General features: G+C 45.0%; 1 protein-coding gene across 1 annotated transcript; it reads right to left on the reverse strand.

The window, feature by feature from the left end:
• Positions 1-3846: 3846 nt before the first annotated feature.
• Positions 3847-15079, reverse strand: xkr6a (XK, Kell blood group complex subunit-related family, member 6a). The gene is made up of 4 exons (XM_004552571.4): positions 13902-15079; positions 10631-10827; positions 9638-10055; positions 3847-6977 (listed from the first exon to the last, which is right to left on the reverse strand). Exons 1-4 carry the CDS (start codon positions 14489-14491, stop codon positions 6473-6475), a joined length of 1710 nt encoding a protein of 569 aa, XP_004552628.1. The 5' UTR covers positions 14492-15079; the 3' UTR covers positions 3847-6472.
• Positions 15080-15456: the final 377 nt, after the last annotated feature.

Raw genomic sequence — 15456 nt, forward strand, 5'->3', positions numbered from 1 at the left:
TATTTTGTCTTGTTAATTTCCCCCCCATAAACATGAAAGTCTTCTCTCTGAATTTTCTGTGACTAAAATCATAATGTATAACAAATTATTTTGTTATATATTATGATAAACATTTCTTGTGAAGGTTTCTTTTGAAATAAATTATTGCTTAATAATTATTTTATTTTAAAGTAAAAAAAAGGAGCACAGTTGTCTGGCAAATCACCTCCAAAAACGTCATCCCACCCACAGAGCTAATATCAGTGTGCTTATACTCAAGACAACACAATGGCACAGATTCCTATGAAAACACAGCTTCCAGTCAGGCTGAATTTTTCTTCTCTCGTTTTACATTCTGGATATTTAGAAAGAACATTTACTATCGGTACATTTCAAAGAGCCATCTAAGCAAACCCATGGAACATAGATCCAACTGAGAAGGATTACCAGTAAAAGGTATTTACAATCAAAATGCCACCCACAAGAAAATAAAAGTTACTTTTGCACATCGAAGTCGCTAGAGCTACTTTTTTTCTCCCCCCAAGCTGAAGAACATGGTAGAAAAGCATGACCCTAACAAAATAAAAGCTCATGGTACGTCTAACAGGTACTTCCAAGTTAAGGTTTAGTTTGACCCTGCCCTGTGCTTATAGTATCCAAACCTGAGTCACACCACTGAAATCCTTTTTGTTCATTTTCTGTGCCAAAACTACCAAACCTCTTCGGTTCCTCAAGGAAAGGATTTGAATTGTCATCGGACTCAGATCTGGTAAAAACTGGTCTGAGATCAGAAACAACTTAACATCTGGCCTCAATAAAACCATACTTTCACAGCTCTAGACCAAGCACGCAAAAGAATATATGAAGCATTCATGACACGGTATGGTAGCTTGTGCTCAGACACACACACACACACACACACACACACACACACACACACACACACACACACAGCCTTACCACAGGCCTCATATGCTTTGTAGACCCTGATAGTGGAACATTTATGTATTTTATCCAAAGGAAAAACAACTCCTTGGTTTTCATTTCATTTTCACAGATACACATTCCTCAGTCGGGAGGTGGCATTCATCCCAGTTATTCCCAAGGTACAGTTTTCCCCTCCCGACCAATTTTAAACCATCAGAAGTCAATCCTGATAGAGAACAATGTAAAGTCCATAAAAATAATCACCAAATTATTTAAGAAAAATGCAAAATGCTTAAAATCTGTAAACAAATGGTACATCACATATTTGCAATTCTGCACATCAAGACTTTATGGTTTATTCCTTCCTCCTAAGAGAAAAAAAAGCCTAAAACATATATATAAAAACAAGCAACGCGTGAGAACAGTGATGTGGTATTTCTGTAAAGGTTATCTAAGGCCAGAACCTTCTTGCTTGTAACCTTGCATAGCTGTGGATGTGAAGCCATACAACAGTGACATAACACCTACTGGATTTAAATTCTCTTACAGTGTGGGCATGAATAAGGCTCTGGTTTTCTCGATGAGGGAAGAAACTTATCACTCAGAGCGCGCAGGCTCAGTCATAGGCCCAGTGTGGATGATTTTTGACTGCTGGGTGACACAACCGAGACTGATGTATGATACCTGGACTTTGATCATGAGGCTATTGCTGAGTCTGAACGCTCCTTATGAGTAGTTCCATATAAAGAGAGAGAATTGTATTATTTGGTTGCTTCTAACCTGATTTGGCTATAATAAACCTGATTTCTCATTGGCTGGAGCTCTGGGTGCAAAGAGCTGTGGATTGGATCAAAAAAATTAAATCAGCGGTTAATGCTGTGGGAAAAAAACAAGCGGGGCAGCTGCTCTTTGTTCAGAAACATATAAGCTGTGACTCTTGGCCATTTATATTTACTCTCAAATCCAGATCGCTCCTGCGAGATTATTTGTTTTTCTGTGAAACGAGCAGGAGATGCCTGACTGTGCTCTCTAAATGGCACATGACGCTGTTTTCCTTTGATTTCTGCGTGTTGACGCTATTCTTCATGTACAGTGCATGTCCAGATCAGAGTGTACCAGAAAAGTAGCACCACCCTCCTATGACTCATATCTTAAAAAAAACCACACACACACAGAAAAAAAGAAAGAAAAAAAGAAACCACCTCCACTTCAGTCGAGCAGATAAGGCATTGTTGCTTTGATGTGTTTCACAGAGACGGAAAGTGTTGCTGTTTTTACATACGCCGTCAACATGAAGGAATTAGACTGTTTCATCGATTTGAATGTTTGATACACATATTTGGCTAATTCTTCACTGTAACCACAACTATACAAAAACCCATCTAGCTTTACTCAATAGCACCATATGAATATTGTTCCCAAATTATAAAGGGGTAAGGGAATACTGGACATTGGTGTGTGAGTGTGTTTGTGTGTGTTCAAGCGGTGAGGTAGGGATACATCCCATGTTATTACACTGCTTTTCATTGTGTGTCTCTCCCTGCTTCAGAGGAAAACCGTGTGTGTTTGTGTGTGTCTGTGTGTACACTAAGCACATCTCCCCCATGTTGGAGACTTGCATAGCTTCTGCAGGACAGGAAGAGCAGTTGTCCGTTTGGACGGAGCCTTTGGCACAGCCTTGGCTGATAACTGAAGGCAGTACTCAAGTTGCACCATAGAATTCAAAGAGACAATCTGCCCTTATTGCACCATAAGTACATGTGTGTTTTGTATTTGCACCATATGAAGTGGGATTAGCAGCCAGTTGACTCTGAAGCTCGAGAGTGTCGCACCATATGAACACTGATGCTGCTGCTTCTGTTACGCGTTCGCAACTAATGTTTCTACTCGCCGGATCGCAGCAAATGGACTGATTTGTCTGTTTTGTTAGTCGGCTAGCACCACAGAAAAATAATGTGAGCCCACCTATCGTTCACACTTAAAGGGACGCTGTATTTCTGCTTTTAGTCTCCTTATTTAAATTAAAAAAAATTCCACACTGGGGTAATTATTACAGTTTTATCTACTGATTAACTTTATCAGTCATTAATGGTGTTCTTAACATCCGCTAGTTCATCGGTGAACCACTTTGGTGGTAGGGTTGCCGTTAGGGTTGCATTTCACCAAACAGGTGAAAGCGCTAAATGGTAGATGTGACCCTAACCCTTAAACAAGCCTTAGGGTTAAAGCTGGCAATGTTTCCCAAGGTAAGGATCAGGACTATCATTATTGCTAAGTTTTGGTTTTTTGTTGCTCCAACTTTGTCATTTTTCTCTGAACTTTCATGCACAAAATTTGTAGGAACAGCCAAGGACAGAGGATATTGGGTCTTGACATTGCGTCTTGGTTGTTTGAGTACGATGCTGACTTTTTTGCTTTCCAGACACTAAGTGGTTCACAGCTAATAAGCAGCGGGGTTGATAGTTAACACCTGTAAGTCTGAAGCGATGGTTCTGAGCCAGAAGAAGGTGGATTGCCCACTTTGCTATGGGGACAGGCTGTTTTCTCAAATAGAGGAGTTAAAGTGTCTTGGGGTCTTGCTCATGAATGGGGGAAAATGGATTGGGAGGCTGACCAGAGATTGGTACAATGTTTGTAGTGATCCGTAACTATTTGGCCACAAACTGTGAATAGTGACTGAAGGAATAAAACGGTGGATACAACTACCAGAAAGAAGACTCAAAAGACTGTCTGGACTCATCCTTAGAGATAAGGTAAGGACTCAGAGTAGAGATGTTTCTTCTCAGCATATAAAGACACCAAGTGAGGTGTTTCAGGCATCTGACTAATATGCATCCTGGAAGTTTCTTAGGTGAGACTACTGAGGAGAGACCTTGGGTAGACCCAGGACAAACTAAAGATATTGTCTCTTGGCTGTTTTTGGGAATGCCTTGGTATCTTCAGAGTCAGTGGCCATGGAAAGGGAGCACTGGTCATATCCGACAAGCTTTTCTACAACCAAATTTTAATGTGATACCTTAAAATTGCAGGTTTTACCAATAATTCAAAAGATTCTCATACTTCTGGGTCACTGGTTGAAATCAATCACAGAATTATAATTTGAGGACTAATAAATTAATAAATTACGTATATTTGCAAGTCGCTCTCAGAAAGACTTTGACTTTTACCAAAATTACAAAATTTGTTGACGTGCCCCAGTTTTAACTCTCTCTATACCCAGCCCTCATAGCAAAGGCGGTTGTAGAAAGCAGGAGAAAGTGGGCTCATGGAACGGGATCAGAGGAAACACCCCCCCCCCCCACAGCGTGAGATTTCAGGAGTTGCACCGTTCCCGTTGACATGCTGATGACTAATATCTCAACTCATGTGTTTTCGCCTGCCAATGTAACAGCTTGGATTACAGGGGTAAACAAACCAAAAGAAATAAATAATGAGCCATACACCACAGCTCAGCTGTGGGTGGCTTTGGAGGAGTTGATATTGGACACGAAACAGGAGAAGACAAGTCACTGGGAGGGTTGTGATGACTGAAGTCCAAAACTGTTTTATGTCATTTTCAGTGGCAGCACCCTGTTAGTGTGGGACCAACATGATTAAGCTATCACACAAAAAAAATGTAGTAGACCTCAATTAAAAACAATTACTCTTGAATCTACCTTTATTTTTATGATATAAAAAGACCTCCCACAACTGCTTGGAGCATAAAAGGAAATGATGGAGAACTTCCCCTAAGATGGCATTCAAATTTCACACTTTATTTCCCTCCCAGATGAGCAATATGGTTATGACCAACATCATCTAGGACTTTACTTTTTACATTTTTACTTTTCCAAATGTTCAGGAAGAAATTATTTTAGTGCTTTTGTAATATGCTTTAAGAAGCAACTGTTTTTCATTTTTCCACATTACAGCTAACATGTTGCTAACTGCCCTCAACATACTTTTTTCAAGTCTATCTTAAGGATATAGTTGGGCTTGCTTTGTTCTATGCTCAATTGGCCTTTGAGTTACATGAGGAAAGTTGTACTAGTTCTTTATCTCTCCATTAAATATGAGTTCCTGCAAGCAGACTGCCTAGGTTAGCATAACAACCAAAAACAGGTAGAAACCTTTAGCTTTCAAGATCTCGAGTCAGATTTTGTGGCAGGACTTGCTGAGTTGTTGACATCGTGTAGGCAGAAACGAGCATAGAAAAGTAACTATTTTGTTGATAGAAATAACATTTGCTACAAATTCATATACATGCTTTTCTTTATTTAGATAAGTATGAATTTATAACATAGCATCTACTATTGCGCTACACAAAGTAACCCAGATTAGCTGGAAAACTTACTCCCCTGATTACCCTGATAGGTCAGGTATGAACTAACACATTTCTTTTAAAAGCCCTGATCAATAAGAATTATAATTTTTATAGTATGAATTTGTTTCCATATTTTGAATCACAAGCACATGAACTCCAAAATTCGAAGAGTTACTCTTTTACTGTCTTAGGAGCAAGTAAATGTGCAATTATTCTTAATGGTAGATGGTTTGGCTACTTTCTGAACCCACAAAAAACTATTTTTTACATTTATCTTTTTGTATAATTTAAATAAGACAAGATGCTAGCTACTAGATACTTTAGGAGAAGAAATCCAGGCTAGCTGTTTTTACCTGTTTTCAGTTTTTTTAAGCTAAGCTAAGCTAGTCAACTCTCTAGTGCTAATATTTTACTTGTTGCCTTTGACAAGACAAGTAAATCTACTAAACTAAAACTGTCCTTCTGAGAGACTTTAGCTAAAATTTTAGATTCTTTAAAATTGAGGCTGCAAATGTAAAAATAGTTGTTTGAGTGTGCCTTGGATGCCATTACTGCCACTTTGTCTCCATCTTTTCCATCATGCTCGGCCACTCTCCCCGTTAACCTTGTCAGTGATGTCGAGAAACTGATGTGTCCAACAACAACATAACAACAGATTAAAAAACATCCTCTCTGTACATAGAAAATATATACACTATCTTTTGACCAGACTAATAACGACATGTTACAACTCATTTTATTAAAAGTGACCGTCATTGTGTCACATCCTTTTATTCTTCTTAAACCTGTGAACGCGTGCAACATAAATGGCTTGCGGTGGTCAAGGACTCCATCGTAAAACTACGCTTATTTTTCATATTTTTACTTTTTTTTTCTTTGCAGCGGAGCGCGCACATGTGAAATTAAGGAAATGAGACCAAGTGAGGGACGATTAAAGTTAAATAGAGTGACAAAAGGTTTAAGAGAGGAGGAGACGGACTCGCGCCGAAGCAGCTTGTTGAGTCATGGCCATGGGACTCACAGGTCGCAGGTGCCCGCAAGGAATGTAAGTGTGATCGCGTGTGTGCGCACACATATAAGTGTGACAGATTGCTTCTGTGTGTGTATGTGCTTATATCAAGAGTGACTTTCTGTGCATGAACGTGTTTCTAAATCTTCTCTAAATCTGAACATCCACATATACATACATGTTTTTTTATGGTGCACATGTGCTTTTGTGTACTTGTCTGTATATGTGTGTGTGTGTGCTGATTTGTGTGTTTGTCAGAGTGAGGACTCATACTGCAACAGTTCATACAGGAGGGGTCCATCACGATAGCGGATGCCCACAGCGGCTGGCGTTATGTACTGCAGGATGTTTATAGTCCTCCGCAGGCGCCTGTCTACATAGTGGGCATCCCATGCTGGGTAACGCTTCCTGGGCATGTCGATCTTTATAAGCGGGCCCTCGGGCTTGGAAGTGGGGGGCGCAGACCTCACCTGGAAGACGGGAAGACACGTCTCGGCCACATCCTCTTCCGTCTGTGACTTGGCCATGTGGGCTGGTGTGGGAGGGGCTGTGGGTGGGGCTGACGGGGGGAGAGGGAGACCCCAGAGCAGCTGGGCACAGCAGGATGAGGCGGGACTTGGCTGGAGGTGGGCAGTGGCAGGATGGAGGAAACCGTAGTACAGCAGCATGACCAGGACGCCCCCTGCGAATGTCAGGTAGACGCTGCACAGTGCCAGGACGGCATAGGAGTCGGTCAGCACTGGATCTCTGTAGGCATACCTACAGGATGACAGGTGACAGTACAGGGGTTAAATTAATCGGTGTACATCTAGTATTTAGTATTTAGTATTTATTTATTTATTGTCATTGTCAAGAACAATGAAATTGCGTTTGGGGCTTCCATACAACCCAAAAAAAGAAGAAAATAATAAATACCCCTTAAAACCCAAGTGTACATATTTAACCCAGTGTGACTCCAATGGAATAAGACAATCCTTAGCAATAATGTTCGTAGAAATTCAGACAAAGACCTGAGAAACATGACAAAATACAACAATGCAACCCATTCAATATTATTGTACTGTGAGATATGATATCAGATATGATAGTTATCTATTTAAGAAAGAGGGGGGGGGGGGGGGGGGGGGGAGGAGGGGGAAGAGAATAAAGATATGATGCACCAATGCAGACCAGTTCATTGCTATTAAGAAGTTGGATATGGTTATTGTCCGTGAGAGGGGGGCAGAGAGTTCAGGAGCCTCACAGCCTGTGGATACAGGCTGTTGGCCAGTCTGGATGTTCTGGCCTGTATAGACCTGTACCTTCTCCCTGAGGGCAGCAGATGGAAAAGGTGGCGCGCAGGGTGATGTTGGTCCCGCAGGATACTGTGCACCCTCCTCAGACAGCGAGTGGGGAAGATATTACTGATCTCTGGCAGACTTGTTCCAATAATTCTGCCAGCTTCTTTCACCACCCGCTGGAGTGCTTGCTGATCGGCCTTGGTGCAGCTGGGGAACCACACTAGAAATCCATACGTCAGAACGCTGCTGATGGCACAGTTGTAGAAGTTCAACATCAGAGATCTGGGAATGTGTGCGCTCCGCAGTCTCCTCAGGTAGTAGAGGCGCTGTTGGGCCTTCCATACAACTGAGGTGATATGGTTGCCCCAGGACAGGTCCTCGGTCACAGTTACCCCCAAGAATTTAAAACTGCTCACCCTCTCCACCGCCTCACTGCCAATGAAGAGAGGCAGATGGTTGTTATGGCCCCTCTTCCGGAAATCTACAATGATCTCCTTGGTCTTTTTGGTGTTTAAGACCAAGTTATTGTCGTGGCACCATGACTCTAGTTGTTGCACCTCTGTCCTATAGTTTGTCTCATCATTGTTGGATATAAGTCCGAGCACTGTAGTGTCATCTGCAAACTTAACAATGAGATTGGACGCGCAGGAGGAAATACAGTCATGGGTGAAGAGAGTGTATAGCAGAGGGCTCAGAACACACCCCTGAGGGGCACCGGTGTTGACCACAAGGGTGGAAGAGGTGTTCTTACCCACTCTGACACTCTGTCTACGGTTAGTGAGGAAGTCCACAATCCAGTTGCACAGAGAGGAGTTAAGTCCCAGTTGGTGGAGTTTGGGACGGAGTTTGTATGGCCGGATGGTATTAAAAGCCGAGCTGTAGTCTACAAAGAGGAGCCGTGCATAGGTGTTCCTGTGTTCCAAGTGCTTCAGTAATGTGTGCAGCACTGTGGCGATCGCATCCTCGGTTGACCGGTTCTCCCTGTATGCAAACTGGTGCGAGTCCAGGGATGGTGGAAAAGCAGCTCTGATGTGTGTATCTACACGTGTTTATAGCATTAAACCATCTTTCCCACTGGTCCCCCAAATCTGATTATAATTGTTTTATCTACTGATGGGTAGCCCAGTGTGTATTTTAAAACATGGTTTATTAGTGGAGTTGTACTTAATATTAATAATCTAAATCGGCAAAATAATTTCTAATCATCGTTTTAAAATAAATGTAGAGTCGTACACTCAGTAACCCTTCTTTTAGACAAGCCCCTGCATGCTGCAGGTGGCACTGCTAGAGGGACAGGAGGAGGGCACCAAACTTTAAAGCGATCTGTCAAATTTAACCAAGCAGTTTGTTTGCATACACGCAGCTTTTTGCTTTAGCATATTAAAACGACTGCACAAACATGTAAAGCATGCTGGTGGTGGATGAGAGCACATGAAAAGATGGATGAATTTCAATAAAGCCATGACTGTGATAACTCTGGCTGCCAGAAACACTGTCATCAACTGGCAAAACAATTTTTCGGTGTACTACTTACTGGCCCTGGGCCATGTGGCCATTAGTTATATTGCAAGTAGTATGGCAGTAAACTCATCACGAAAGCATTTACTAGCCTTTTATTACATGAATATTGTGATATAGGCTTACCTTGCTAGTGTTGTAAATGGGCTAAGCCTTGGTAAGCACTTATGGTATACTTTAAATGTGTCTGTTTACTTGTTCATTTCAGAATAAATTTGAAGTCTGAGCAGGATACAATACAGATTAAATACTCAGCAGAACAAGAACAAGTAACCTTCAAAATAAAACAGGAAGTAAAGAATGAAAGGAAAGCCTGAGAGAACACAGGCAGCATAGAAAAGATAAAAAAAAATTCCAAAATTACAAAGGAAGGAGAAGAAAACATTTATAAGAGAATTAGAAAGAGATCATTATACAGATCATTGCCATTTAGCTTTGTGAAGCTGGATGAACCTGCGTGCCTTTACGGTAGCTCCTTGTGAAGTAAGAGGTACGCCTACCTTTTATAGTTTTTGGATATTCTTGCATACATTCTGTGATATTTATGTGAAAAAACATATTTTACGATTTTACGCTTGTTGCATCAGGGATATCAAAGAATGCAAACGGCGCTAAACTCACCACAGCCCGGTCAGGATGCTGTTCTCGGCCAGCACCACGGTGTAGTACGCCACCATCCTGTATCGCGTCCGACCCTCTTTCACGTTGAACCAGCAGAAGATGTAGACAATGCCGACCACCATGTTGAAGAGCACCTCCTCCCACTTGGACATGCAGAAATCAGTGCCTCCGTGCACCACCCAGAAGGCCATGGCGCACCAGTGGAGCACCACGAAGATGCCGAAGTAGATGTGGAAGAGGGAGGCAAAGAGGGCGAGCGAGAGGACGCGGGAGAAGATGGTGAAGAGGCGCCAGAAGAGGTGCAGCAGCGCCCCGCGGTAACTCATGCTGCGCTGGTCGTCACGAGAGTCTCGGAGCAGTTTGTGGTAGGAGGCCAGAACCCAGGCGAGAGACAGGAGGGAGGCTAAGGAGGAAATGCCTGCAGGGAGACACAGAGGTGGATGATTTCCATGCTTCTCCTGTTTTGTATAAACACGACATTATAATGACTCACTAGGGAGGGAGAGGGGGGAAGGTTGTTTTGTGTAATGGTGTGAGCATACAATAAGTAAGAGGTAGTGCGTGTCACGACCGAGACATTTGGTAATGACGAGTCTCAAATACAAAGTTATTTTTAATGTCCCAGCTGCCGTGTGTATCCGCCCCCTTGTGTACTCGTCACATCTTTCCATTAAGGTAAACTGTGTCCCAAAACTCCAGAGTGAGCGCGATGAATAACACCAGTGGGTGGCCGCCCAAGATGATGCATGCAACACGGAAGAGGAGGATGATGGAGTCTGACTCGCACATCGCTTTCTATCTTTGACAACCTGAACAACAGTAAAAACCTGCGAAATCCAGCAGCCATCTGCAGCTACACATAATCAAGCACAATAGGTGCAAATTGATAATTAGCACTTGAGCAGCTGCTCATTTGCATGCTGTTTGCCGGCTACGCGAAAACATGCTATTACGCCGGTACAGTGCAGTCTGTAAATCCATCCAACCACCTACACTGTAGCGTCTCAGCTCGGTTCTCCTGGATCATGATGCAGAGCTGCAGGACCAACTGAGGCGCCGACTCCAGAAACGTTTCCAGCAAACGCAACATGTTGACGTCAGCGTACTCGAACATCATGGCCCAGTACCAGCGCCGCTGGTGCTCCTTCTGCCGACGCGACATGACGCCTAGGTACAGCGTCCTGATGTACCTGTAGGGGTTCAGAGGGGCAAACACGCATATGTCAGGCTTTTCTACACACATTCAATCAGGGAAGTCAAACTCATTTCACGTCGTGGGCCATGTACGGCCTGCTTTGATCTTAAGTGTGCCAGACTCACTTAAGATCAAAGTGTAAAGCAGTTTATCTGCACATTAAATCTCTGCGATATCACAATGTAATAAAGAAGAAGTGCAAATTCAACAGTACATGTTAGTTTTTCTACATGATAAAGAAATTACTCTTTGGGCTTAAAATGTAAGAAGTAAATGTGTAAAAATAACAGTAAAAGTTCTGGATTGTCCTGTACGTTTGAAGCAGAATGTTTTTGTTAAATCACAGAAAATATCTTTTTTAATTAATTAATTATATTTTACTGAGGACAAACTGAAAAAAACTTAAATTTCTATAGTAGATCATGAAAAAATCTATTACTTCATTACTTTGATGTAGTATGGATGGTGAACAAGATGTCAACTTTATTAAAATATAGATAAATTCAAAATTTACGCCCTCCTTCAGACTCCACCAAAGATGTCCACTGGGTCGGGTTGGAGCCTGTGCTGGGCCACTTCTGGCCCTCAGGCCTTATTTTTAACACACCTCCTTTAGATGCAAAAAATATAAATAAAAAAATCTGCATGCTGTCACTGATAGCAGATCTCCCTAATATGGTCATCTAAGGCACACGAGCAGCTTCCCGCCTGCTGGAGGGCCGGCCAATTAGAAAAAGCTGGTTTAAAGGGAGCCAAAAGAGCTGGTCTCAGACGGCAGTCAAACTCGTGGACTTCATCAAGGTCCCGTATCAGACAGATATGGATTATTTTGAACTCTACCAGAGTCCAGGAATAAGAATAAGGAGCTGGAAATGAGCCTAATAGGTCACATCTTCCCTTGCGTTCTTTCGCCTAATCGGGCAACTAAATCAAAACCAACACTCTGACTTATTCCTGTTTCACCTGATTGGTGGCTGTGAATATTTCTAGCCTTCATTACTTCATTACACTGAATTTAACCTTTCTATAAACAGCCTTGAAGAGATGCTGATCTATACGTGCTGGATGTGGGAAACTACAGCACATGTGGGCGGGATGTAGGCAGTGATCTCAATTAAACTGCCTCACTGCCACACTGAGCGTGTGTGTGTGTGTGAGAGGAGTATGCACACAAATGTAAACGTGCTGTAAAAATAAAATCCTTCAGCTTCCCCGTGCATGGCTGCAGTCCATGCATGGGTGTCCTCCATGCAGACGTGCACTTCTACATTATGTACAGTACGCCTATTAGAGCTGGAGGTTAATTCACGCCCCATAAATAATGCAGCGTCCCTGGAAGAAAATGCCCACATGTGCATCGATTTACAGCACGCCGGCCCTCCCAAACGAACCATTTCGAGATGTTTTGGTTTTAAAATAAGGCCAGAAGGATGTGTGTCCTTGACTCAAGAGCAGTGAAGGATAAATAATCAGTATCATTTGTTTGGCTTCTGTAAACAGGAGCTCTGGTCTGCAGTGTTGAGTGTAGCAGACAAGCTCCTTAATGGCCTGACATGGAAGGAGGTGGTCTCAAACCAAGTACAGCTGATCTTCCATCCAGCCCACCCTGCCCCCACCACTCTCACGTCTCCTTCTTCTCCCCTCCCCCTTCTTTTTCACTCCACTTGTGCATGTCCTCACCCCCCATCTCTCCCTCTCCACGGCCTCTCCATCTCTCAATTTCCCCAGCTATAACCACCCTTTCTCGCCCTCTTCTCCCCCACCCTCTCTCTATGCTCCTTCCCATCCGGCCCTTCCTCCAGGTGGGAGAGTCCATTCTGAGGGCCAAGGGGGGACAAATACTGGTAAGTGTGTATGGGTGTGAGAGGGGTTGATTTAACCCTACAACCAAAGCACAGAAGCTGTGTAGCACATCAGCATAGTAGGACGTAAACACACACACACACTACTCTACTCTCCCTGCTGCCCACCCAGGGGCAAGTGGACACCATTAAGAAGTCTTCTCAGAGAGAAGAGAGAGGAGGGAGGGAAGAGAGCAAACGTTGTCCTTACATAGACTGGGAAGCTGGAAAGGAAAAAAAAAAACACCAGCGCACTCGTGTTACTTCTATAACTACAGTGTGTGTGTTTGTGTGTGTAGACCAAGCTGCATGCTTATATGAGGCAAGAAGCCCACAATGAAAAGAAGTGTGTGTATTTCAGTTTTTCCCCCAACAGTGCTTTTAGCACAATTAACACCTAACATTGTCCAACTGTGGGAATATATGTGTGTGTCTGTGTGTGTGAGAGAGAGAGATAAATAGAGAGAGGGAGAGAGAGAGAGAGAGTAAGAGATGTGCTGCCAAAAGCGCAGATGCTTTTCCTCTTTGTACTCTCCATGCATGCTGACACTCATGGGAAGAGCCTTGACACCGTTTTTCCACTGTTCACACACACGTGCTGACATGTGTCAGCGCACACACAGATACACGCAAAGGCATGCTGACATTTCAGAAGGGAAGAGCCTTGACCAAAAGCTGGAAATGCTGGGAATCTGTTCAGCACCATGGAGAGCGCTTCGGTCAGCCCTTAAAACACACACTCTGAAGGATGTGGCTCACTTTGTTTCTTTACACTGTGTGAAGGCTTAACTGTAGCTACTCTGCAACTGCAGATGCTTTACTCAGGTTCTGTTCTGGCTCTGAATTCTACTCTTTCTTACTGCAGGGCGGTCAGCGAGTTCCTGAATTAGCTTTTCATAGGATGAGTCAGAAATGAAAAGTTTCAACAGATCAGAGTTTGTGTGTGTGAAATCAGGCTCTCTGTTCTCCTGACGGTCTCTCTTAATATCTTCCTGTCATTCCCAGACAGCAACTGAAGCACAGAGGGAGTCGCAGAGAGCCTTTCCATGTCTTCCTCTCGCTTTTCTCTCCTGCCTGTCACTGTGAAGCGAGCTGTCTTTTCTAGTAGCCACATCAAGTGGACACCCTGCTCTGCTCATTAGGAGCATTAAGTTTTTGTGAGCCTGTTAGAGAGAGAGAGCGAGAGAAGGATCAGGTGTGTTTGTGTTGCCCCCCCTCCCCCTCTTACCTCCACACTTGTCCCAGCTGGAGGATGTGTATGGTGGCCTGCCACAGCCAGATAGTGGCCAGCTGCAGGCGGTCCCTTCCAGGATACAGGCACCCCAGAACCACCGTGCCCCGCTTGGTCAGCCCCTCGACCTCCCCGAGCCCCCCGCCGGTGTAGTCCTGCACGAACCATCGGAAACTCAGAATCTGGACCAGTACCGAGGGCACCAGTACGAAGAAAAGAGTGAGGCCGAACCAGAGGTAGTCCTGCCTCTGGTAGTAGTCCATCGCCAGGCACAGGTCCGTGCCGACGTCCCAGAAGAAGACAAGGAGGGCAAGGATGATCCAGAGGCAGTCCAGCCACAGCTGCTCCCGGGGCGGGCAGTGAGTCTCCCGGATGCCGACCCCTCCGGCAGGCGGACTCCCGCCGAGCAGAGAGCCGAGGCAAGCTGAGCGGCAGCCCCAGTAGCAAGCGGAAGAGCGGCAGCACTGACAGATGTGGATCGCCGCGGAGTCCAGAGGCTCCTCGGCGTCAACATCATAGAGCTGGGCGAAACCCCCGCCGCCGCCGCACCCGACCCCGGCTTTGCCGCCGTCGGACTGTGCGGCCATGTTCGCCTTCCCGCTCCTGCCCTCCTGCGAGATGCACGACAAACGCACCGTTTTGCTTTCTTGTGGGGCGCGGACACCACGTCACTTCCCAGATACCTGCTGTCCCCTACCCTCTCGCTCCGCGGCGACTGCTGTGACTCTTTCCCGCCCTGGGCGCGAGGAGCCATCAGAGCCGGCGGCCGCGCGACGGCGGCTCCTCTTCTTTCTCTACCGGCCGACACACACCCGCCGGGGGCTCGCGGTCAGCAGCAGCAGCAGCGGAATCTGTTACCGTTCTAGTCCGGCAGCCCCGCATCCTCCCCGTCCTGCGCGCGCGGTCATCTAGGGCAATGAGAGGCTATGACGTAATGCATCTCCCGCTGTTCTTAAGATGTGTGAGTGACTGTGTGTGTGTGTGTGTGTGTGTGTGTGTGTGTGGGCGCTAAACGGACAGCAGGCTATTCTCTTTAACTGCGGCTCTGCTAATGTAAACCTTCCTGTTCAGTCAACTGGAGGCCCTCCTGCTCCTCCTGCCCCCAGCACTCAGGCTGCAGATGCCCGGCGTCCGCTGCCACCCATGTCCGCTCCGTTCCTTTCCGCAGCTCCAGCCCTCTGCAGCTCCTGCTTCCCCTCTCCTCACTTCTCTTACGCTTTCACTCCGCCCTCTACCGGATAACAACTTCAAACCCCCCGATCCACATCCGCACACACGCTCGAGCGAGCGCGCGCACACGGACTATGGTCGTGCACTGTATGGGAACATATGGACTGTTTTTCCAAGTAGTTTTTCATTGGAAAGAAAAAATTCCCAACACCTGACGCTCAATCAATCAATACCCCCCCTCCCCCCAACACACACAGCTCTCCATGACTCCCTCACACTCTCCACGAATCTCTCCATCATCTCCTCCAGTGGGCCGAGCGCCCAGTGGCTGTGCCAGCCTAATCAGCCCTAACATATGTGCGTTTGAGAGATCCCTGCTAGG

This window comes from Maylandia zebra, linkage group LG23 (assembly GCF_041146795.1).
Source record: "Maylandia zebra isolate NMK-2024a linkage group LG23, Mzebra_GT3a, whole genome shotgun sequence".
In the NCBI taxonomy this organism is placed as follows: Eukaryota; Metazoa; Chordata; class Actinopteri; order Cichliformes; family Cichlidae; genus Maylandia; species Maylandia zebra.